The following is a 25,121-nucleotide window of genomic DNA, read 5'->3' as shown; positions in this document are numbered from 1 at the left end:
TCAGCTTCCAGCTCACTGAATATGTTTTTACTTGCCACTGTATTTTAATTCAAGCAGAGCTTTCCAATAGGACACACAGCATAAAAGAAAACAAAGACTTGCACTGCGACAGGAGCCACCGATGAGAAATCATCACCTGAAAGCAGAAGGCAAAACTTGCACCTTGACTGGCAAACAAATGGAAATTGATGGGCAGTTTTGAAACCCAAAGGAGTTTCATTTTTCAGTTGGTTTTTTGAGGGGTGGCTAGTGGGTTTGTTTTTAAGGCACTGATCCTCTAGACCTCCACATACATGCGAGTACAGGTTACCTGCGTGTAATTTAGAGGATCAGGGTCTAAAAGTCCATATTCACTTTATGGAAAAACTTTATGGAAAAGTATTTCCGTTCACCTTTTAAATGTGGTAAGCATAACGAGGCAATCAGAAACCAACAGCAGTGTCCCCATTTACTTACGGAAAAGCAGTCTGCGGCCAGGGAATCTTTGTTTTATGGAACTTGTAAAAGGGACAAATCACTCTTTGCAGAAGTTCATGATAAAAACGTTCTCTTATTAACTGGAAGTCGTAGATGTGAAGAAGTGGGAAGATACAATTTAATAATAGTTCCTCATTCTGTGTGCAGAATCCTGTACTGTGTCTTCTTTTGACTCGTAACTGAGCTCCTCCATCCCTGCTAGCTCTTCACACTTGAGCCATAAATGCTGTAACAAGTGGAGGCTCTTGATACTGTTCTACTTTGCACTTTCTTAATCATTTTAAATATGTTGCTTACATTTTGTACAGGTGCAGCCCTCAACTGCTATATAGTTCAAGCTCATTTTTAAGTATTTATAGATTTCTTCTATTCATAATATTTGTGTTGTGTATATGATGGTTAAAAAGAAAAATTATTTGGTATTGTCACTGTACAGAAAGTAAAAGATTTTGTACGATGTTTCTCTTGAACACACTAGCTTGCAATTTAAGGCCAAGTGTTTTCTTTATCGCATGTAGTGTATTTTTCTTTTTTCCAGTTCAGACTGATTTTGGCAAAAATAAATCAGGGTTATATACTCATTAATTAAACCATCCCTTCTCCCTGGGACCAACTTCAAACTTCCCCATGACGAACTTTCTCTGGCCAGTCCAGAACACTGCCGAATCATCTTCCAAGAACCCCGAGGGGAAAGGGAAAAATCTGGTGTATAAAGCTGACTGTGTCTAGTTGTGCATGGAACTAAAGCAGTCACTAAAAGAAACAAGTAAATTACTTTTCTCAAAATTAATTTATTTTTTTTAATGACACCTACAGTTGGTTTATGACAACAGGAAATATTTCCCATATCAGTAGCAACTTTTCAAATGACTGTCCTGGAGCCACATTACCAATTTATCCGTGTTTAAAACTGGTCACTACTAAATAGCCTTTGGTCAGCCTGTCAGCAGCACAAGAGTTAAATACCTGTAAGAAAGTTCCTTGCACTTGAGACTGTCAGCAGGTTGTATGATTTATTTTTTTTTAATCATGAATGTATTTATATGATAATGTATTTTATCTAGACTGCAGGTATCTTCTGTGTCTTGGTTGACTGAGGATTGCTATTTTTAATATCTATGTACACACACATATACAACGTTAACATTTCAAAAGTGGAATACAGTTTAAATGGTTCAAAAAGTTTGTGTTCCGAAAGATGTTTGTTTATTGCAGTTGTCTCCAGTTACTGTCCAGCACCTCACACTCTCTCTGAAACCAAGTGTACCTTAGAACTTCTCCAGAGCAGCAGCAGTGAGTACGTGCCACAGATGTTGAAAACAAGGCCGAGACTGGGTCTGGTTTTTCCTCTAAGAAATGAACTAAACGTGGATGTGCTGCTAAAGACAGTTGGATACACAGCAGCTTTTCAGGCATTTTTGTAGAAGGGGAAGGATTGCATCAGGTTGGCTTCCAGTATAGGGATTGTTTGCAAATGCAATACTTGCAGTTTGGTAAGAGCTTTATCCTTGTTTTTAATGAATTCTGAGTCCTTTTGTGTCAGAGCTTGTGGAGAAGTAAGAAACAGAGGATGAGCAAGAATGCCATTCTCCCCATTAAAATAAGGAACTAGGATGCAGATGAACTGGTACTATATGGCTTCAGAACCATTACATGATAGTTACAGATGATACCTTGTACTTGACTGAAAGGAAATACAACATGGGACTGAAGCGTGAGGGAGCAGTTAATTTACTAAATGCGAAGGCTTCCAGAAAGCTCAAAATAGCTGCAAGTTTTTCAGAAAGCAGGTTCAGAACTTAAAATTGTCTTGAGAAACAAAATCCAGTTCAGGCATGTCTGATAAAAGATCACATTTAGGCCCTCTACTTCAAAACACGTGGGATACCCAGAGAAGGCCAGGGTATAACTACAGTGCTTGTGGGACTAGAAAGCTTGATCCATGAAGGGAGATGATAATTGAGTTCAGCTGGTCTGAAGAGGAATGAGATGATTAACCTTCAACTACATACAACATTACCCTAACAAAGGCACAAAAGAGCTGTCACCAGTGGAAGAGGAGGAACAAAGAGTTAAGTTCACACTGACATTTATTATTAGACATTTTAAAAGAAACACAAAACTTTAAAACAATTCCTGACTAAATACTGAACTACTTGCTCAAGATCTCTGCCTCCAAAAGTCTTTAGAGCCTCAAGAGTCAATGAAGGTTACACAAACGCCTTTCAGGAACAGCTTTGATTGACAGAGACCCTTGGGTGGGGGCTGGAAGAGGAGACCTGGTTCCTGCACATCATGCAACAGCGATGCTGTGTGTAGAGCATGATGTCATTAAATGGCTTGCAAGGAAAAAGAAAGTATAAACAGAGAAAGGAATGAGTTATTCCCTTACGAGCACACGAGGTGGTGTTGAACCACCCAGTGCCACTTTAGTGCCTGTTACAACATCGGAGAACTTTGAGCATAATGCGATGGAGAGCTGCCTGCCCAGTAAGCTGGATGGTGAACTGCCCTTCCCATCAAACACTTTCTGGCTGTATAGGGAACAGGGCATGAGTTGAGCACATGGGTCACTGATTTTCAGTCAAAAAAATTGAACCCCAAATCTACCACATCCCAGAATGACAGTTTCAAATAACTACATCGGGTACTAATGACAAATTAGTGATGTTCTGCAATTACATGCAACGCAAGAAATAAATGGTCATGTATTTGGTTTTGGTGTGGGTTTTTTTGTTGTTTGGTGGTTTGGGTTTTTTTTTACTGAGCCTGCCTAATGGCTGAGCTCTCTTTACATGAGAGTAAATAAATTTCACTTTTGAAGGCTAAAATTTAAACATTAGAATCTTAAAAATAACAAACAATGTGCATCTTTTGCATAAGATGCCACAAAAACGATTTACAAAATAGCGTCAGTAAAACTTGCCGTTGCTGCTTACGTGGAATTCTGAATGATGCACTCAGAAGTCAGGTATTCTACAGCAGTGGGAGCTTAACTAGATTAATAAACAGAACACACTCCCAGTTAGCTTGGTGCAAAGTAGGTTATTGATTGGTTTTTAGGTTTGTGCTTTTTTAACATGACAGGATTACATCAGCCATGGAGGACTAGGGCTGACTACACTAAATAGACTTTTTTGTTGGCCTGTCATTTTCATGTAATTTAATTTGAATGAGTCTGACAGAAATGGGGTGGTGTTTGCGCTGTTGCTTTGCTACAGGCACTGTAGTGTCTAGAATCTTGATACACCTTTATTGGCGAGAGACTTGTTTCAAAGGAAATCAGATCCATACTATATTGGGAAATGGGAAAGGTTTTAACAAAGCAGATTATCACAGGTAATTTGTCCAAAACTGTCTTTAGTCAGAAGTGTGTAATCTTGACATTGGACCAAAGCTAATTACATTGACAGCAGAGCTCCGGGAACAGAGTCTGATCCTCAGAGTCCTCACCTATGCTTTTAAAACAAAACAATCTGTTGCATTTTTCACCTGTTCTCCCATTTTGCAACACCAATAACCTGGTTCACAATGAACATCAGCAGAGATGGCACAAGTCACCATGTGTTTGTTGCACGTGCTTATTCCTGCATTGACCCTCACCTGGCCTCTCTTACAGAGGTATGAGCACATCTGTGCCATCCTCGTCATTTCAGACAATCCAGACCCTGAGCACAAACACCTATCGCTCTGAGAGGTGATCTTGTATCATCACAATGCTAAAGCAAAAAGATGTCAGTTTTACATTTTTTAAAACACAGATAAGGAAGTGGCAGGGGAAGTAATTCAGCACTTCTTGATTTGAAACAACATTGGACTACTTTTTACAGGCTCCTGTTGAGCCGATTTAAGAACAAAACCAGCCCAACTGCAACTTTGGGTGGTGGGTCCGCATACTGTTCCAGTACTTCACAAAAGTCCCGGCCCTGGGAGGTGATGTTGGGGTTTTTATTTGTTTTAAACACCGCAGTATCTAACCCAAAGCTTTCCTGCTGGATACAGATCAGCTTATTGCTTACGGTGCTCCCCCAGGGAGCGAACACGAAGGACAGGACATTGTTTCTGTAGCTGCCTGCCCTACTTTACTTTCCGTCTTTCAAGTCTAAGCAAACCCAACCTGACCCAAGGAGCCAGTTTTTATAAAATTTAATCAGGGTCGTTTAACCAGGGCAACTCTGTCCCTACGTTCAAAGTACTATCCCTGCCCCACCTGCCCTGTACAGCTTAGGGCAGTCACCTCCTAAAGCCTGTATCTTCACTGCATTCCAGAATGTTTTTACCTCTTATGTAATAGCGTCACTCTCACCTTGCGACTTTATTTTCCTTGTTATTTTTAAAACCTGGATCTCTGACCCCATGCAGTAGCACAGTAATGATATTGCTGTGAGGAGTGGAAATGCACAAGTGGTGTCAGTGACTTCTTAAGGAGCTCTGCACACAGACGCTACACCGCAACTCATAAATCCTTACTTTCAGAGGAGAGATGCCAAGAAAATTGTTCACACCAACAAAAAAAATCATACTATAGAAAAGAAAATTAAACCTGGCACTGTGTGAAGAAAAACCTATCAGACTCTGGGTTTTGGCTCTCTTGAGATTCTAAATGGATATTCAACCCTTCTAACTGTAGTAGAAACTATGACCTATTGTATTTTCTATTTCATTGCCATTGTCTAGCCACCAACACACTTTCAGTAGGTCACCTGCAGATAATGAAAAAGCAAGATGTCCGTGTCATGGTTTAGCCTGAGGCAGCAACTGAGCACCAGGCAGCTGATTGCTCACTCCTCCTGCCCCGTGGGAGGGGAGGAAAAAAGATAAAGAAAGGCTGGAGGGTCCAGACAAGGCCAGGGAAGGATCACTTGCCAAGTAACGGTCAGGGCAAAACAGCCTCAACTTGGGGAAAAAAGTCAATTTGATTTGTTACCAATCAGAGTAGGGAAAGAGAAAATAAACCCAAATTTTACCACACCTTCACCCCACTCCTCCCATCTTCCTGGGCTTAACTTTACTCCTGATTTCTCTACCTCCTCCCCACAAGTGGTGCAGGGGGATGGGGAATGGGGGTTGTGGTCAGTTCATCTCATGTCTCTGCTGCTCCTTCCTCCTCAGGACAAGGACTCCTCATGCTCTTTCCCTTGCTCCAGTGTGGGGTCCCTCCCATGGGAGACAGTCCTCCACAAACTTCTCCAACAGGCTGTAGCTCTTCATGAAGTGCTCCAGTGTGGGTCCCTCCCGCGGGGTAGTCCTTCAGGAACAGACTGCTCCAGCACAGGCTTCCCACAGGGTCAGAGGCATCCACCTGCTCTGGCACGGAGTCCTCCACAGGCTGCAGGTGGATCTCTGTTCCACTGTTAACCTCCACAGCTGCAGGTGGACAGCCTACCGGGGAATCTGCTCTGGCACCTGGAGCATCTCCTCCTCCTCCTCCTCCTTCACTGACGTGGGTGTCTGCAGAGTGGTTTCTCTCATGCTCCATTCCTCTCTCCTGACCGGTCCAATGCACCCTGGCAGGATGAGCTCTGCCCAGCAGGTGCTCTCTGGGAGCGGGGAGCCCAGCACCAACAGGTGCCCACACAGGAGGCAGGGGGCAAGGACTGCGCCTCCCCCCTCTCTCTGCTGCAAGTTCCCCAGCTGTTTGTTGGTTTTGAGGGTTTAATTTTTTTTTTTTTTTCCCCCCTTTTAAACATGTTACCAGAGGGCCACTACCACCATCCCCAGTGCATTCAGACCTGGCCAGAGTCAGGTCTGATTTGGAGCCAGGGAAGCTTCTAGCAGCTTCTCACAGGACCCACTCCTGCACCCCCTCTCCTGCTACCAAAACCCCACCACACAAACCCAGTACAGCCAGCAACATATCTGAGCCTAAAACTTTGCTTAAGAGGCAGGATTTGGTAAAAGGGCTCCTATGAGAAAAAACCCCACCCGTACGCACAACAGAAACACGCCTTACGGAGTGGGCAGCAATCTCTCACTCCTACCCTATAGCTTGTGAATTCCACTGCTGCTGGGAGGAGTGGAGATCGTAACTGTCCTTAAACCAGAGGATTTCTCAGTTAGATTTTGCTGATGGAGAAACAAGAAATAATGAATTTCAACTCTTACGGGAAGAGAAAAAAAAAAAAGGAGGGAGAATACATTGTTGCAGAAGTGTTCAATTTTCAGTGTTTCTTCTGGAGCAGCTTAAAGACTAAAGAGAAGCACGAGGGGAAACCCAGCAGCTGTTCTTTCAAAGCCTAACCCAGGAAAACTGCGCTCCTGCCTAACGCTGTCCACACAGAAGAGCCCAAGTCAACACCACACCAACTCGCCTTTCCAGCTGCCCTTACGGATGGGCACTTGTTCTGGCCTGATGTTAAAATACATCCTTTTTCCTGAAAGCAGCGAGAGGAAAATGGGACAGAACGCAACGCCCAGCCATAGCCACCTCCTGGAAACAGGCAAAGAAACCGCACAATGTAAAAACGACTCTAAATGCTGGAGAGGTTGTGAACCTGTAACACATGCAGCTGCCACCTTCACCCATAAGCATGGCAACAACCAAATTTAAAAATAGATAAAACAAGCAGGGAAAATCTGAGGCCCTCAGAGCATTCATAGGATTTCAAAAAAAAAAAAAAACAAAACAAACCACCATAACTACAGACACAGAGCTTTAAGAGGAACAAAAAAAAATAATTAAAGGTAACTTGCCTGCCTGCTGCAGCCTCAGCCCCTCTCCAGTGCAGACATACTGGGAACAGCCTAACCCCCAGCCCGCTTTTGTTCAGTCCTCTCCAGGCCTTTCTGCTTAAGGAACAGACCCTCTTCAGCTGATTACCAATTGCTTTAATTACTCCAATTAACTCTGCCTCTGGGTGTCTGACCGCCACAGCTGCTGCTGCTCAAGCTCCTTATGCCCCAGCACCTTTCCTTGCAATATTCCCTTGCTCTTCAGTTACACACCACCCAACAGCAAACCTGCGTCTGTATCGATTGGTACTCTTGCCAGCACCGTGCCGGGCAACATCCCTCGCGCAGGGCACACAGGGCCCGTGGGCTTTTCCACAAAGAGCCCTGCAACGGGACTGATAAGGTGCCAAAGCCCAGATGACTACAACCAGCTCCTTCCTGGCTTTATTTTGGCAGATCTGTGTTTTTCCAGGCATCTACTTTCATGAAAGATCTTGCTTCTGTACTTCAGGGAGCCCGTAAAGGGTTCTCGGTTTGCACTGTTCTCTGAGTGAAAGGAGATTTTCCTCAGTTCCCTCCCGAGGGAGCGGGAGCCAGGCTGGTGCCCAGCAGGGCTCAGCGGTCTCACCCGCGCAGCCCCGCTCCCAGGGGCACGGGCACGAGGACTGCTCAGCTGTTTTCTGCATGACTGCTTTTTTTCCAGCTGCACCTTTCAAACATTATTTCATCCCTTCCAGCGTGGGAGCGTGCGTTTGCATGAAATCTGGCACCGAGAGGAAGTGCAATCAGCCTTTGCAAACACCAGGCTCTTTCCTCCCGATTTAGGGGGTGGCAGCAGGGCCGGCTGGATTTGTGCCGACAAGAAGGCACAGCCCGAAGCCACCAGGCGGCGAGGCTGTGGCTGACACCTCTCGAGTTGAGCGCTCAGCCCTTGGAATCCCTGCATAAACCGCTTCACCTGAACTGCAGGCGCGATACTGACGACACGCTCCCAAAGCTTTCCCTACCAGTACGGACACAGCCGGGTCACCCGTTCAGCTCCCAGATGTTCGCTCCAGCTCTAAATCGGGACGGGAGCGCGAAGCCCGTTACCCAGCGCTCCGCCCGGGCGCAGCCCGCCGTGCCGCCGCCGCGGAGCCGCGCTGCCCGCAGGGGGCGCGCAGGGGGCGCGCTCCCGCCGGCGGGGCAGGAGCCATGAACTGCAGCGAGCCGCGGCGGCTGCAGGCGCTGCTCAGCGCGCTGCTGCGGGAGCTGCGCCGCGGCGGCACCGCCACCGGCACCGCCACTGGCACCGGCAACGCCAGCGCGCCCGGAACCGGGCCCGGGGCCGCGCCGGGGGGCGACGCGTCGCTGTACATCCTGCTCATCATGATCTTCTACGGCTGCCTGGCCGGGGGGCTCATCCTGGCCTACACCCGCTCGCGGAAGCTGGAGTCCAAGCACGACCCCTACCACCTCTACATCGAGCGCGACTGGGGCCGCGCCGGCGGCGGCCCGGGCCGGCCGGTCGGGGCGGGCGGCCCCGCCGAGGGCCAGCGGCTGGCGATGTGAGCGCGGCGCGGCAGGACGGCGCGGAGGAAGGGAGGAGGAAGAGTCCGTGGGGTCTCCAGGGCGTCCCGGCGGCGGCACCGTTCTGCCGCCGCCCCCCGCAGCGCGGCTGCCCGCAGGACCACGCGCCGTGACCGGCTGCTGCCCGGGATGACAACCGGACCGCTCGGACGGCGCTCAGGGCTCGTCCTGCAGCCCGGGCTGTGCTTGACCTCTTTGGATTGATCTGTACGGCGTTTCTACAATAAACACCTGCATTACGTACGTAGAGACCACTCTCATCAATCCTCTTTAGACCTTACTTTAACGTCGTCTTCTCTAAAGTCTGTATTCCACCTTGCTACCTGACCACAACGCCACTACTGCAGGCAGCATTTCGGGCAATCAAAAGCAGCTCCATTACGGTATTACACGCCCTCCTCTCACTTTAGAGCATCGAGAGTTATGCCAGGTGCAATGGATTGAAGGGTCAGGTCTCGTTCTATCGAAGCGAGACTGGTTTGGCTTATGTGGAAGCACTTACCAAAACAAAAAGCTTAGAAACTGAAGTTGTTCCCATGAGGAAAGCATCAGTACCTCACCTCGATACTGTGGCTTTGCCAATGCACAGTAACTTCTAAAGCCATCAATAACATCCTTCCACACACAGAGATGTGCGATTCCAAGAATATCTTTGTACAATTAAACCTCAAGATTAAAACAACATCCAGCGTGCACTTCTTATGAAAAAGCCTGGGCAGGCCAAGGTTGGTTCCGGGTTCTAGTCATGCTAACGGTCTAGCATTTCTTGTTTTGGGATGGTTTTTTTTCAGATAAAGATTAATGAACAGTTTCAAGGAAAAAGTACCTTCACTAGGAACACTGCAGCGCACAATACAAATTACTATTTGGATTTTATCCAAACTACACTGCAGGAAAAAGCAGCTTTGACATTAACTTCAAAGGAGGAGAGGTTTTTATGTTATAGACTTAGATATCCTATATAGCGCTCAAGCATATTCTTTCTAACAACAAAACGGTCTTAAGTTCTTATATTTGGGAACTAGTGCATCTTGCTACCTCTGCTGTAACTTCATGGGGAATCATTGTAAACTGGATACCTGAAGGGATGAATTTTAAAAAAAAGAATCCTTGAGAGTTATCCTTGGCAGTTACCGTCAGCTATGTCACTGTGGAACTGCAATATCCACAGACCAAATCACAAAGTACCATCAGATATCGAACAGTATCTTGTGAATACCTAGACATTTTAAGAATCAAAAAGTATGAGGCAGGGAAAAAAATCCAAGCTCCAGAACCAATTTCAGTGGGAGTATATGCAACAGTAGTATATGTCAGCATTGTATCGGTAGGTGTACGTGAAATCTTTAGGTCAGCAAAGAAAATGTACTGGTCAGCATCGTGTCAGAAAAAACAAGTAACTGTCAAAATTCTTAAAATCCCCTTCATGTAGTTAGACAACAGTAAAAGTTTTGGTCGGCTACCTCCATCTGCGAGGATTCAGACAGCATCTCTGGAAAATGCAAGCGCTAACATCAACCTGGCCCTTTTGAAGAGCCATAGACAATATATATACACACACATACACATATTTTAAGCTGTAGAAGCTGACTGTCTAATGAACTTTGACACTGGGATAACTAAAACACTGTACTAGCCCCATTAGAAGATTTTCTGGGAGGATTTTCTTCAGTACAATCAGAATTAAGGTGGCCACAATCAAAGTTTCCACCTATACAGAAAATCATTATGCATATCCAAAACCTTTTATTTAACCTGTCTCAGGGATAACCTCCTTTTTTTCTGCCTGACCACTGCCCGTCAGCAGGATGGCGTCACAGAGTGACAGCTGAGAAAGAATTCGGGAACTCCAGTGCCAGCTGCGCAGCTCGACTAGACAAGAAGAGGGGAAGGGCTGTCAGTTTTCTGAGCACGAGAGATTTGCACACATCAACGGGTCAGTGCACTGGACACTAAAACGTGTGCTTAACACACTTAATATCAGCTGGTTACTAACAGCTTCCCACTGCTCCATCCCAGAGACAAATCTGAGGCGGTGTGGCAGTCCCTCAGCCAGCGTCCAACAACCACCACTGATCACGTATCTTCATAATCCATTTCTCTTCCCCCTCACCCTCCGAAATGCAAAGTGTAGGCAACATACTGTATTTGGGTCCTCCCTAAAAAGAAGTTTACTCTTCTTCACACAGCTCACAAATACAGAAAGCACAAGAGCTCCTGCCAAGTAACTAACAAAACATCCAATTCTAATTATCTGCTGTTCTATCTGTACCTTTCAATACCTGAAAGAATCACAAGGTCTCGGTGAACTGTAGTAATTTGTGATTTACATCAGTCCACCTATTCTTACTGGTGCAGTCCAAGCAGATGTTTAAATAAGATAACACTATCACGCATTAACTGGAGCTTACACTGGAACAAGGCACACACCACATACAGATATGCCTAAATACAACATGCATTTGCAAATACTGAAATATGCAAATGCAATTGGCTACGTACACCTGTTCATTCACTTCACACATTTCTAATACTCATGGTGTCTCTAGTAGATAATTTTTCAGAATTCTGTATAGGGATGCTGCCCGGTTGGGTTGGGATGGGGCGAGGAAGGCTGAGGTGTGGATGGAGCTGAACTTGGCAAGGGACACAGACAATAGCAAGAAGAGCTTCTACAGGTCCATCAGCCAGAAAAGGAAGGTGAAAGAAAGCGTACCCTCTGATGGACACAACTGACAAGGAGAAGGCTGAGGTACTCAACAACTTTCAAGGTCGGGTTGGACGGGGCTCTGAGCAACATGATCTAGTTGGAGATGTCCCTGCTCATTGCAAGGGGGTTGGACTAGGTGACCTTGAAAGGTCCCTTCTAACCCAAACTATTCTATGATTCTATGAATATAGGCTTCGACACATGCATACATACCTCCTGGCTTAGAGAAAGTGTGGAATACAAAGGTAAGTGACTATATTCCCAGATTTAAGACAGAAAGATTTACCTAATCTGCATTCCTACCTATATGAGGTCACAAACCTTAGAATCATATGTTCTAACAATAGTGCCAATTTATTACTACCTATATTTACACCTCATTGTAATTTTTGGGTGCAGTAAGTCTGCAAGAAAATAAAAATTGTTTTTATTCCCTGTATCTGTCTCACATCTGACCAATCATCAGGGAATAACAACCCGTGGAATTCCACTACACAAATTGTAATTCCATTTAGAATCATAGAATCATAAACCCCTTGTTTATTTGTGTTCTCACTATCAAGATGACGTAGAACCTGTAGCTGTAAAGATACAGAATATTTTTCAGCACACTGCTCTTTTACACTTTATCTTTTTCCCATAAACACACAGCACCATTTTTTGTTACAGCTCACATACTGTTTTACGTTTTGTTAAATCACAAATAAAAGAGGAAAGTGTACCAGGGGACAGTTATAGAGGGGAGTTGAAGTCCTATGGGACTCTGACGACAGAACTATTCACCTGAATGAAGGTCCCAGTTTCTTGTAGACTCTCCAATGAAAGCAACACCCACAGAGCTTGGCTGGAAACCTGTGAAACCAGGTTAGACTGCCCTACCAAGCAGCACCGCCCCAGGACTGGGAGAAATATAACAAAATTAAGCCTTTCAGAGTAGCAAAATATCAGTCCATTAGGAATTCAAGCCTCTTAAATCAATTCAGCTACACATAAGAACTCACAATGCCCCAACAGACCGTTCCATCCAGAGCAGCCTAAGGATTCAGCATGGATGTGTTGAGTTCTGAAGAAAAATGTGCCTTAAACGCTCAGAACTTAGGAACATGCTGTAGTTGACAGGTTACATTGCAGAGCTGGTAATGTAAGTTCACACCGAGTTCATTCTTACTCTGTTGGCACAAATACACACAGCAAAGTACTTGAACACCCAAGAGGAATTCATATTATGGCATACAGAGACCTTGATAAATAAGTACGAAGCCCAGCACCAACATCCATTTATTTTTGTTTGTTTTAGTAAGGCCAATACACTGTGTACTGGTTGAAAACCTTAAAAAAAACCCATGAAGCTGCAAACCCACTGGGACAGAACTGAATTAGACTGTAAGAAGACAAAAATGAAGTCACCGAAATTCAACACACCTTTTTCCATCAATAGTATATTCTAAGGCACCTGAGGCAGGGCAAAATGGCCAAAGAGTCTCTGTAGTCCATTCAATCACCAGATACAAAAGATAACAAGACAGATTTATTTGTATTATTAACCCCAGCCTTCTGAAGGAGTAAGCCCAGCTATCAACAACCTTCTTCTCTGTTAGCATCAGAAAAGCAAAGCTTGTTTAAAAAGACTTAAGTATTCTTTTCTTCAGCCCAGGGGGAATACTGAAAGAGCAATCTCTGGATTCGCTTTCAACGTACGTGCAAAAATATCTTTTGGTTTGGCACTAACTATGATTTATTTTTCCCAGCGCTCTTAAACCTTTACGCTGCATCAGCTGTCAGAGCCTCGCTCAGGATAATCACAAAAAGGGACTGCTGGCAAAGCCTCACTGAAATCCACGCCTTCAAACACAGCAAGAACTTTACAATCTATTCGGCATGAATTGTTTCTGGAACACGCTTCCAGAACATCTGCTTCCACCTTGCTTTACATCTTTTCATTGCCAGCGACCAAAAGCTGCTATCTGCACTGTGTGAGTGTTCATTAGTAATTTGATGTTTTAAACAGCAAAATAAAGTGAATAAATCACCAGTTATCACATGAACCATTCCTCATTTGAGTGTTTCATTTCTTCTTAGCAGAGAAACAGCAGAGGCACAATATATGTTCTCAGTGAAAATATTTACAATCCAAGGATCTGGCACAAATTTTGTTTGACTTCACCCAGATATTTGTTGGACAGCAGTCTAAACTTCAGTAAATTGTAGAGGGAAACGTCAATTTGAGAGTGTTACTTTAGCCAGTTCAACGCTGTTTACTGCTTGACAGTGCTCTGAGCAAGACATTTGCTATAGGATTCCCATTCCACATTTTTTTTATTGCAGCACTGACAAAGAGCTCACAGCCAGCCTGTTGCACCATGCTGCAACAATCAGAACACACAACTCGTACCTAAAGCACAAGTAGTAAAGATAAGGAAGCCACAAATTATTTCTTGCACTTTTAATATCAAAAGAATAAACTATGAAAATTTCTAAGAATTAAAAAAAGAGCAGAATATCAGGTAGGTTGTTTTGGTTTTAGTTTTTAAATTAATCTTACAAGAGATCTTAAACAATTTCAAAAATGTACGAAACATATTAAAGCATGGAAAGTTACTTTACCGATAAAACAGCATTTCTTTATAATGTGCTTTTCTCCAATCAAGATAAGGAAGTGTATGTGTATCAAAACCACCAGAACAAATCATTCATACCACCAGAACCCATCACTTGTCTCCATTCCAAGGAACAGCACAAGTGGTTTAAGTCAATTTAACCGTAGTGTGCCAAAAGAACAAAGCAACATAAAACCAGTGACTGATAAAGACAATGCAGAGAAACTACACAAAAGAGAAATCTATCAAGTCTTCAGCAGCCACAACTTGGTCTGTGGAAGTGCTCAGCTGATTTTGTTTCACTGACCAGTTTTACATGAATAACTTGGTATCAAATAGTAAAAAATGGTAGTATTGACTCCTGTAGTGCTGGTTGTGGCTGGGATAGAGTTCACTGTATTCACTGTAGCTGGTAGGGGGCTGTGGTTTGGATTTGTGCTGGAAACACTGCTGATAACACAGGGATGGTTTCGTTACTGCTGAGCAGTGCTCACACAGCATCAAGGGCTTTTCTGCTCCTCACCCGACCCCACCAGTGAGGGGCTGGGGGTGCACAACAAGCTGGGAGGGGGCACTGCTGGGACAGCTGAGCCCAACTGACCAAAGGGATATTCCACACCATATGACGTCATGCTCAGCATATAAAGCTGGGGAAGAAGGAAGGGAGGGGACGTTGCGATGATGGTGTTTGTCTTCCGAAGTCACCATTACGTGTGATGGAGCCCTGCTTTCCTGGGGATGGCTGAACACCTGCCTGCTGAAGGGAGGGAGAGAAGGAATTCCTTGCTTTGCTTCTGCACAGAGCTTTTGCCTTCCCTGTTAAACTGTCTTTATCTCAGTCCACGAGTTTTCTCACTTTTACCCTGCTGATTCTCTCCCCATCCCACTGGGGGGGAGTGAGCAAGTGGCTGCGTGGGGCTTAGCTGCCGTCTGGGGTTAAACCATGGCACCTGTTTACAGTTTAGAGCATCAACATGTTCACTTTATAGGTGATAAATGTATCAAATTTCAGATATTACAGCAGTCAGCAACAGCGAACTCTAAACCAGGCAGATGGATTTGTACTGAACAGAATCAAAGGCATTCGTACATTCTCTTCTGCCAATTTCGGCACAGGAGTTTTAACAAGCAGCACAGACCTGCAGCAACCCTAACGTCGCCAGGTAGCACAGAAGAGATTTTGTCTGTGCCATTAATTACTCAGTTGTAAAATAATCAATTTAATCTAATAGCTACTTTTTCACTTAGTACACTTCATAAAAACATTTTGTAAACCAGCATTTTTGGTTATAAAGAGCAACAGCTAATCCTGGTAGTACTGAATCACCCTAAGCAATCCTCACTGAAGCTGATGGAAATAGGCAGCACCTACCTGGCACTTCTCCCTATGCTGAAGCGATTATGTTCTAATAAATGTCTCTCTGAAAACCCCGTATGCATACCAAGTCCAATTCCAACTACACATCTTCCCAAATAAGAGTTTACACTGGGTTTGTCCAGCTAGGCTAGTTAGTAAGCTTTCTAAGCAATGTTCCAGGTAGTAGTGGCTTTTTTTGTTTGGTTGTTCAGGTTTTTTTTTTAATATTAATTGCAGAAGGCAGATTTAAAAGCAGCCTGCATTTGAATAGCAGGAGCGTAATTGAGAAGAATAACACCTGATTGAAACATTGCCTTGCACATTCTAGATCTCCCAATCTGCCTACAAAAAGCTTAAAAACTACCATATAAATTAAAACTTGAATGAAAACATCCAGTAAGTATTTACTCCCAGGATCAGGCAAAGAGATAAGCGTGTGTTCTGGTGACTGCCTTCAAAGTTCAAGAAGCAAACGCTACGGTTGTGCCCATCACTACATTTCTAAAGTCAAAACCTGTTTTGTGTATGAAAAGCAGATCTGTAACACTACTTACATAATCGACAGTAATTAAAAAACCAGAAAAGCACATCACATCAGTGTCACAGTTCAACAATGCCGTACCGGTAACGGCAAATTTAGGGCTACGTTTTCTTTCCAAACTTGTAGAAGAAATACAAATATATGACCCTTGCATATTCTGTTAAGAACAAACTGTAATTAAATAAAGCGATCGTTTCTTCACTACATACAGAAATAACAATGTATTTACAGTTTTCAAAAGTTCTGGACTTCTTGCGTTGTTTTGCAGGAATTCATATTGTTCTGGCTGAAAAATAGTTACACAACAGTTTGGAACACAAACAGCTTCTGAATAGAGACAGGCTACTAATTCTAACTTAACTGATGTAAAGACTGGAGTGCCTTAAAAAGAAATAAAACCATCCGTTTCACCTAAACATCCCATTATTTGTGGGATCATATCGCAAACTACAGAAGCTTTAAGATGTTTCACACAAGTTAGATATTGCTCATTTTCACAGTTTTCCCAACTTAAGTCTTAAGAAAAGTGAGCTGCAGCTGTAACTGCTTTTGTATTCAGGTTGCTGCTGTCATTACAACATGCATTAACATCAGAGTTACAAATTCCCCTCATGTGTTTCCATTTACAAGCAAGGGCACTCTCACATACAGAGCTAGGTTTCTTTTTTTTTTTAACTCCACTTAAACCGGAAGTGTACCAGTTTGAAACAGATCTGCTGATATTCAGATTCACTCTAAGCTCCCAAGTTGAGATGGACAGTCTTAACCTGCAGTCTTGAAAACTATTTTAAAGCAGCTGAAAGCTTTAAACTGCAAATTTAAAGCAAGACTCACACACACACACAAAAATCAGAATCAATAACTAAAGGTAGTATTTTAAAAGAAAATGAAAACTACAGTAAAAATCTGCATGAGAAAAAGATGGTATTTGTGTTCAGAGCTGTTCCTCTAAGTTGGAAATAATCAAAGCACCTGTTCCGAGTAACAGTACTGAAGAGGAAAATTGAAGGCTTCACAGTAATACACACTTTCAGTGCCACTTTTTTACTACAATGTTTCCTGAAAAGACAGTTGGGACTCAAAACTCGCAGACTGAATATGGGAAAGACAGTCCAAATTTCATAGCAACAGAATTAACAGTTAAAGCAAACAGAAATTATGTAACTGACCTATTTCTTACACTGTAAGACTTCAAAAGAAAAACAATCAGTTTGAAGTCCTGCACATGCATGTGACAAGAGCTGCTGGCACAGGAGCTCTGAATCATTCAGCGTGCCCTACATACCAATCAGTGTAAATTAACTGCAACCAAAGTCTGAGAAGCTCAAGCCAGAAGAAAACCTGATGAGATTCTCTGATACGAAAGGACTAAATAAAGAAATATTAACTTTCCAATGGATTTTTTGAGAGATTACACACTCAGGAGCTGTATTTGCTACTTTCACAAACAGTAGAAAGTATTGTCAGTCCTTCCTAGTCTCTTATAACCAAGAGTAGGTAGCTTTCAGAACTCTTATCTACATGCACAAGCATCTTCTGCAAAAGAGGGAAGATGCTGCTGTAAAAACAGATCTTTTCAAGTTGAAAAAATCACTTTTGGTCAGAATTGTACATTTAGAGGATTTTGTGTTCAAATAGTAGAGATTCAGCATCACATACAAGAAGTCTGGAAGTGGCAGCATAGCTGCACGTAAGGCATCTCAGGAATGATTCCAACACAGCTCACTGCCTTCAGCATTTTATTAGGTTCAACTAACACGAACAACCTCTCACAGTTTAAGATTGTTTACCACTAAACCCGTGGTCACTGGGATCAACTCTGAAACATCTGTAGACTTTCCGTAACGACAGATGCAACAGGAAGAGCGTTTCCCATGCGTGGAGAATGGCTGTCCGTACAGCTGGCGTCAACGTGACGAATGAGAGAGGTCACTTCCGTAGCCAGTCCTCCCTAACTGGCCCAGTCCTGGAAGCGGAAACAGTCACTGGCAATCTTCCACACTGTGTTGGTCGGTGTGGCTTGTGCTGTCAGCAGGAAGTTCTGATTGAAGTAGCGCTGCTTGTCGCCGTCGAATTTTACTGTCCCACTCGTCACCACGAGGACTGTCGTCTGGCCTTGAGTAGCTTGCTCTTCACAAGGAGAAAAAGCATGAAGCAAACAACTCAAAGAAAGACCAACAGGTAAAGAAGCAGGAAACGTATGTAGAAGTTGCACTTGATTCTGGTTACACTAGTTATAGGCTAACAATTGGTTACATGTTCATGAAAAGTACAGCTTTGTGGCATCATTTCTGTACAGACAATGGTGTATGCGCTCACCAACGCTGCCTTTTAATGGCTTTTCTACTTTCATCTCATGTTGTTCATTTTAGAGCACAAGTTTTTGCTTAGAAATTATCTGAGATATACATTTATGTTGCAAGTTGCACAGTTTTTTCCCTGCTGTTAGAGACTGTATCTTTTTCACAGCAGAGCAAAGCAAGCACGCTTGACCGCGAGCTTTTTCCTTACTTATACTCTCAAAATACCCACTAGAAGTAATTTATTAATGCCCCAATTACGTAAGCCCTTCTTCAGCAGCTGTTAATCAGAAATCTGAAAAACTTAACACCTATTCTAGATGCAAAGAAACCAAAGCACGTGCGGAGAAACTTTCACAGTATGCTGCAGCAGCTGGAAAATTTCTCCACAAGCACGTGTAGGTTGATGACTTGATCCACATCACACTGCAGGTCAGTATCAGAGGCCACTCGACTCAGACACTGTCAAGGACAACATCACCTGGTAAGCCAGACTTTTTCAACACATGAAAACACATCACATCTGAATACGATCTGAACAAAGAACTCCTTAAAATGTTTTCCCAGACGCGAGCGAAAGCGTGGAGTTGCTGCGGTTCTTGATTTGTGTTTTATTTATGCACAACTTGACATTTCAACCCTCAATATTTTCTCTAAGCTTGTTCCAAAAGAAAGAATTATCACTGCAGTTCTCTTTCAACAGTTATAGAAAGACAGAAAAATAAGGAAATTGTAATACAACTTTACCGTGCACGGGCTGGCAGTCCAACACATTAACCTGGAATTCACTAGATGGCAACATTTCAAAAAATTTATTCAGTTCTTCTTGCCCAGACACTGCATTACCATTCCAAACTAGCGTTGCTTTGTCCAAATAAAGTCTTGTTAAGGCCTGAGTGATTATAAAAACACATATTTGGGGGAAATGTGTAAACACATATGGTGGACAACATACACAAGAATACTCTTTGAATTGTTGATTTGTTCTTTTACTTCAATAGATAAAATGCCCTCCTGAGATATTAGCTTCTTGTAACAATTAGTGCTCCTGACCAAGAATTAAACACATTCTCCTTTATAAGTTGCATACTGTCTCACATATCTCAAAATTTAAATGCTGATGAGATGCCTTTAACAAAGGTAGTGATAGAACTGAACTAGTTGCTAACAAAAGGACAGTGCTACCTCTCCAGAATAAGTTTATCGCTGAATTTTTTGGGGAGTGTGTGCACGCAACACAGACTATGTCAGGAAAGTATAGTTTCCAGTTGGAAAAAAAAAAAAAAAGTGAACAAGAGCATGAACAGTGGAAACTTAAAAAGGACTGTGACCTGCAGCAGCAGACCAGAACTTCCCAACATTTCATAAGCTGTTAACAACTGAGTAACAGCCTAACTATTGACTCAAGCTATTGATACATATCTGCCTAACCTGCTCATGCACAGTGACTGCAAAGTAACATGCACCTGCTGATATTTTCATATATCTAAAAGTTATTAAATTACAATTATAACACATTTAACATTCCAAGGAATAGTCTTCACAGCTCTCTTTTGATGCAAATATCTGTTACATGATACCACAACCACGTGGTCCATGAAGACTTTCAGAGCCCGATAGAGCTCTCCACTTCATCCTCAGGCACTCCTGAAAACTCCCAGAAATAGAACTGATAACTGCTAAGAAAAGAAGTTGGGAAAAAATAAGCTAAATCCTGACCTCAGAGACAAATAAAGCAAGTTTTATCTGCCTGTACTGACCAAATCCTGTACCTGCAAAACATAGTTGGACATGAACTGAACTATTACAATGAAGTCGTCTAAGGCAGTTTCTAACAAGGCTCCTTTCACAACAATGCTGCACAGCAGCGTAAAATCCTCTCCAGGGCAGTCTAAGAGGAACAGAGGTCTCCACTTGGCCAACACAACACAGGCTAACCAAATTCCAGGTGCTTTCAAGTGTAATGCTAGTTAGACAAGCAAGCAAAAAACGCACAAGACAGTTCTAACTACTGTCAAAATATCTACATACCCTCCTTCTTTTATCCATTGTCTCATAATAAATGTTGACAAATTCATCTGCAGCTCTACAAGCTTGATCCACGTAGGTTTTGAAATCCTAGAGAGAAGAAATCATACCAGATTACTTAAGTTAAGCAATTTTATGCAACCCAGTCATCTACGCAATTTCTCCACCGAGTTGGTTTGGTTCCACCCTCACTGAAAGATGATGTCAAATAATGTTGAAATTGATTCCAAACTCCTTTCCTACCTGCAGGAGGTACCAGCTTTTAGCCAGGCGACAGTTTTAAGATTAATTTTGAATGCTGATATATTTATTGTATTTAAATTGTAAATATTTACATTGAAAAATGGGCTACAGCTGGGTGCCAGTGGTGTGAACAGTCAGTGAAAACATTTGCTGCTGTGATGGCTGTTCTGAAATAAAGTTAAGGGACAAGATTTATTCAACATATTTCTGAAAATTAGCAAGAACCCCATCACACTGCCACCAGAGTCTTATTTTTCAAAACACTTTCATATATACATATATAAAATTTAATAATATATATAATTGGATATATAGATATAAAAATGAGAGAAAGAGAAAGAGTACACACACATGCTGGATGTATTCCAGCATCGATCACTCCAGTGCTATACCTACAGGTAAAAATCAAACACTTCTCAAATCTCATCATTTTCCCTCCATCTCTCTATTGTTACTCAGCCAAAGATAATAGCCTTTGTTGTCACATCACTGCACTGTGATGTCATTCAGTTATTTGTTCAGTTTGTTTGGCTATTTGGCCCTTGATCTCTCACAGACCTTGAGCTGTGACATCCTGGAAGGCAGTGATTCTGAATTTCCTGTCCATACCTCTACGGAAGCGCCTTTGGTTCTGTTATGATGTTCTGTTTACAATACTACCATTTATAATTATTCTGTTTCAGCATTACATTATCAATATTCACAACCCAATCGGTACTTCACAATTTAATGACTCGACAGTCTCTAATGAATACACACCAGACCTACCACCAACTCCTCCAGTATTACCACAAGAAACACTTCAATTCCGAGAAACCTCCACGCTGCAATACACTTACTGGCCTATCAAATAATCCCTGCTTACTCCACAAAACCAAATACTCCCATGTTACTACATACTACTCGTTTGACCTCCCTCTGCAAGGACACGAGCCTGCTCTCCACCTTCTTATCTTCTCCACAAACTTCTGAACCCACATGCCAATTCCAAATAGGTACGACAGAATAGTCTTAAAGCTGCCGTATTCCAGCAAGTGCCAAGAGAAACTCTTTGGCACCAGGAGACAAAGAGCGTAAGACCTCTCAGCTAAGGGAGCAGTGCCTGTAACTCAGTTATTTGGCTGATGGCTGTCACCTCTCAGTCAGCACACAGACACTTTCCACCCGGCAGCCAACACGTTGCCACAACACACCAAATGGCTGAGGGAGAGCAGTACAGAAACACCAGGAGACTGGGATGAGCTCCTAGGGTATCTGCGATAAAAATCAAATGGAAAATAAGCTTCGTTATAATATCTCCAGACAAGTTCTGAAGATATTATTTAACAATATGTTAAAATAACTCCAGACAAGTTCTTTATAACCATAGCCCAGAACACGGTTTTAGATTCTGAGAACAACTTAGTTCGGAAGAAACTTCAGGAGGTCATCCGGTCCAAACCTCTGCTGAAAGCAGAGCCAACTTCAAAGCCTGATCTAACCGCAAAGCCAGGTCTGACTGCTCAGGGTCCCTATCTCCAGCCATGTTTTGAACTTCTCCGAGCATGGAGATTCCAGTTTCTTCGGGCTCCTGTTCAAGTGTCTGATCACCTCATTCAGGAATCTTTCTTCCTACTACTTAACAGGAAAGCCATGACAAAAACAAACAAACAATCCCCTTGAAGACTCTGAGGCCGGTTCCCAGAAGTCAGCCCACCTACACGGCCTCTGCAGGCGGTGGTTGGTCACGGAAGGCACCGCCTGGCCTCAGGCTCTGCACAGGGATGCTGCGGGCGCTGGAAATGGAGATGGAACGGCGGGGAGGGGGTGGGGGGAACCGGCCGCGGCCACGTGGAAAACGGCTCTGCCCGGGAGCAGCCCCGGGCTGGGGCCCGGCGGGACGCAGCCGTGCGAACACCCGCACTGAGGCGCTTCCCGCCCCTCCCGCTCCCGGCCCTCCCTGAAACCGCGGCCCTCGCCCGCGGCGGCGAAACCGCGCTCCCCTCCATGCCGCCTTCCGGCGAGGCTTCCCCGCAGGCGGCTCCGCAGCCCCCGAGCCGCGGCCCCAGCCGACGCTGCCCCCGCCCCGGGCCCGCCGCGGACTCACCACAGAGGCGGCCATGGGCGGGCGAGGCGCCGCGCGCCGGGGCAGGCGGGAGGGCGCCGGATGCGCAGCGCGCGCGGGCCCGCCGCTTCCGGCCGCGCGCGTCCCGCCGCCCAAAGCCTTCCGCCGCGCCCCGATGCCGCGGCGGGGAGGCGATGGCGTTCCGTCCTCCCGCTCCGCCAACAGCGGTCGTTCGGGCACCGGGAGCAGCGCAGGGCCGGAGCGGCTCCGCCTGGCGCTCAGCTGTGATTAACGTGGCGATCGCGGCAATCAGTGTCGCGGAGCAGCGCCGGCCCGGTCCTGGGAGAAGTTCAAGGGCATCGGGCGGCCCCCCCTGCCGTATCGAATCAATCACCGATGTTTTTGCAAACAAAACCGCTGAGTTTGGGTACTTTAGGGTCTTCCGGAGTTGTGAAAATGCTTTGAGAAGGCTTACGTGCTTTGCTACAAGTGGTGTTTAAGTGATTTGTATATTAATTTGTGAACGTGAACAAGGATAAAACAAGGCACTGGCACAGGTTGCCCAGAGAAGCTGTGGCTGCCCCATCCCTGGAAGTGTTCCAAGGCCAGGTTGGATGAGGCTTTGGGCAACCTGATCTAGTGGAAGGTTTCCCTGCTCATGGCAGGGGGGTTGGAACTAGATGATCTTTGAGGTCCCTTCCAACCCAAACCATTCTGTGATTCTATGATAAAGATGTCTTACGTACCCCAGCCGATAGCCAGAGTGAGAACTGCACCTGTTAGTTACTTAACTGATAGCACAAGTGCAACTTGCTATCAGGGATAACACGGTCATAGGTACCGGACGCTGTCTGGAAGACCGTGGCTGTGAAAATAGGGCACTGCATGAGCACTGTGCCCCTGACTCTACACACATTGTAGATCTCTTGGTGCTTACACGCACCTTTTCTCCCCAGATTGCCTGTGGCAGCAGGGTGGAACGCACCCAGCCCATCCACCCGCTGCCGGGAGGGAGCCGGGCAAGCGCATGAAGGAAACCTGCACTGTTTTCCTGGAACGAGCCGAGTTGTAAGGCTGGCTAGTTAAATCTTCACGATGCGATGAATAACAGGAAAAGACCTGACGAGCCTCAAGAGGTCTGCAGTTAATTACTAAAGATGACGTGGAGCTGACTGGAAGAAATCATGTACCGAAGGTGATAAACACTCTGGGAATGGGAAGGTGCATCTGTGACAGGGTTGCTGGGAGAGGACTGAGTTTGGGTCGGGGCATCTGAGGCTGTGCCCTTTTTGGATCCCATCCAGCAGTGTCTGCTGTACACTGATTCGTCACTGCTGTGTAGGAGTTGTATCACTATGGAACAGCATATTCTGCTGAATTAACTACTCAACGGAGATTGCTTAACACAAACGTTTAAACATCCTCCCCTTTGAAATCTGAAGTGTCACTGCAGCACCATATTTTTCACTCTGTGAAACCTCTCTCATATGAAGAGCTATCATCAATTTCCAAATAAAAAAGCAAGGCACTGAAACTATATATGATTTGTTCAAGATCACAAAGGGAGACAATAGCAGAACTGAAAACTGCAATTCTAATTTTTTACCTTCATCATTACCTTAACTCTATTCTGAGACATATCAGTGTAAAATTAAAAAATAATCACTCCCATCTGGTGTATCCATTATCTATTTAATGTTTATTGCCATCATATGGATGGCAATGTGTATAAAAAGCCAGATTTGTAGGAAATGACCACTGTAAATCCTAGTGGAGCAAAGGAATTCTATTTGTGTTATCACAGAGACTGTGAACAATCTGGCTAAAACAATAGAAATGAGATAAGTATCTGTAAAAGCATTAACTCTTCATTTACTCACATGCATCTGTGAAACCTGCAAGAGTAACAGCCTTAGCACAAGTCTTGTTGCTGGCAGATCGTGCAAAGTCAGCTCCTCGTGTCCTGCAAAAACAAACCAAAAATGGGGCAAGTAGCTATTATTAAGATGTCTGAAGTATGAAATACTTATACAACACCTTGCATCATACACATCAGCCGAGGAGGATTTTACACACATCACTTGCAGCACATCACCATGGGTTTCTTTAACCTGCGTGCAGCTGAACTAGCACGCTCCGTAATCACTTCGCACCGGGGATGCAAGCATTGTAGCTGCAGTAGTTCAGCTGCCCCTTTTTTCCATCTCCTTCTACTACTGCTCAGTTTGCACTAAAGCCTGGGAAGAAGAATGTCTTTCTTGCTTCCAGTTGTCCCTTTTACAGCTTGCTTTTACACAGATTGCATTTTGAGGAAAAATGAGGTATATAAATACTGGGAAGCATCTCTAGTTTTGGAGCACTGGTAAAAAGAGTAGTAAAATTCTTGACCTCACCCTAGGAGACATTTATCAGGCTCGGAGATGACTTTACTTTCAAATGGTAGTAGCACTTTGCTTCCCAACGTACGAAAAACTAGAAGGAAAAATCTTAGCTACAATACAGCTTCTAAACCTGGTCTAAATTGCACTAAGGGTCCACCAGAATCTGGAGAAAAAAAAGGTACTGTGAGACTTATGGCCATCA

General features: G+C 44.1%; 2 protein-coding genes across 3 annotated transcripts; one reads left to right on the top strand and one right to left on the bottom strand.

Moving 5' to 3' along the window:
• The first annotated feature begins 8,343 nt into the window (after nucleotides 1-8,343).
• Nucleotides 8,344-8,700, top strand: KCNE5 (potassium voltage-gated channel subfamily E regulatory subunit 5). The gene has a single exon (XM_086619912.1). It carries the CDS (start codon nucleotides 8,344-8,346, stop codon nucleotides 8,698-8,700), a length of 357 nt encoding a protein of 118 aa, XP_086476038.1.
• A 5,309-nt stretch (nucleotides 8,701-14,009) lies between these two features.
• NXT2 (nuclear transport factor 2 like export factor 2) lies at nucleotides 14,010-24,492 on the bottom strand. 2 transcript variants are annotated; one of them, XM_086619738.1, is made up of 4 exons: nucleotides 24,419-24,492; nucleotides 20,255-20,341; nucleotides 18,971-19,115; nucleotides 14,010-18,053 (listed from the first exon to the last, which is right to left on the bottom strand). In XM_086619738.1, the coding sequence occupies exons 1-4, from the start codon at nucleotides 24,422-24,424 to the stop codon at nucleotides 17,875-17,877; spliced, it is 417 nt and encodes a 138-aa protein (XP_086475864.1). In that variant the 5' UTR covers nucleotides 24,425-24,492; the 3' UTR covers nucleotides 14,010-17,874. The 2 variants fall into 2 exon arrangements, with proteins under 2 accessions (XP_086475864.1, XP_086475863.1); XM_086619737.1 differs by lacking the exon at nucleotides 24,419-24,492 and adding an exon at nucleotides 22,581-22,610.
• Between the last annotated feature and the right edge of the window lie 629 nt (nucleotides 24,493-25,121).

This window comes from Tauraco erythrolophus, chromosome 13, assembly GCF_009769465.1.
Source record: "Tauraco erythrolophus isolate bTauEry1 chromosome 13, bTauEry1.pri, whole genome shotgun sequence".
Classification (NCBI taxonomy): domain Eukaryota; kingdom Metazoa; phylum Chordata; class Aves; order Musophagiformes; family Musophagidae; genus Tauraco; species Tauraco erythrolophus.
Note: the sequence above shows the minus strand (reverse complement) of the source record. Positions and strands in the feature narration are given on the sequence as shown.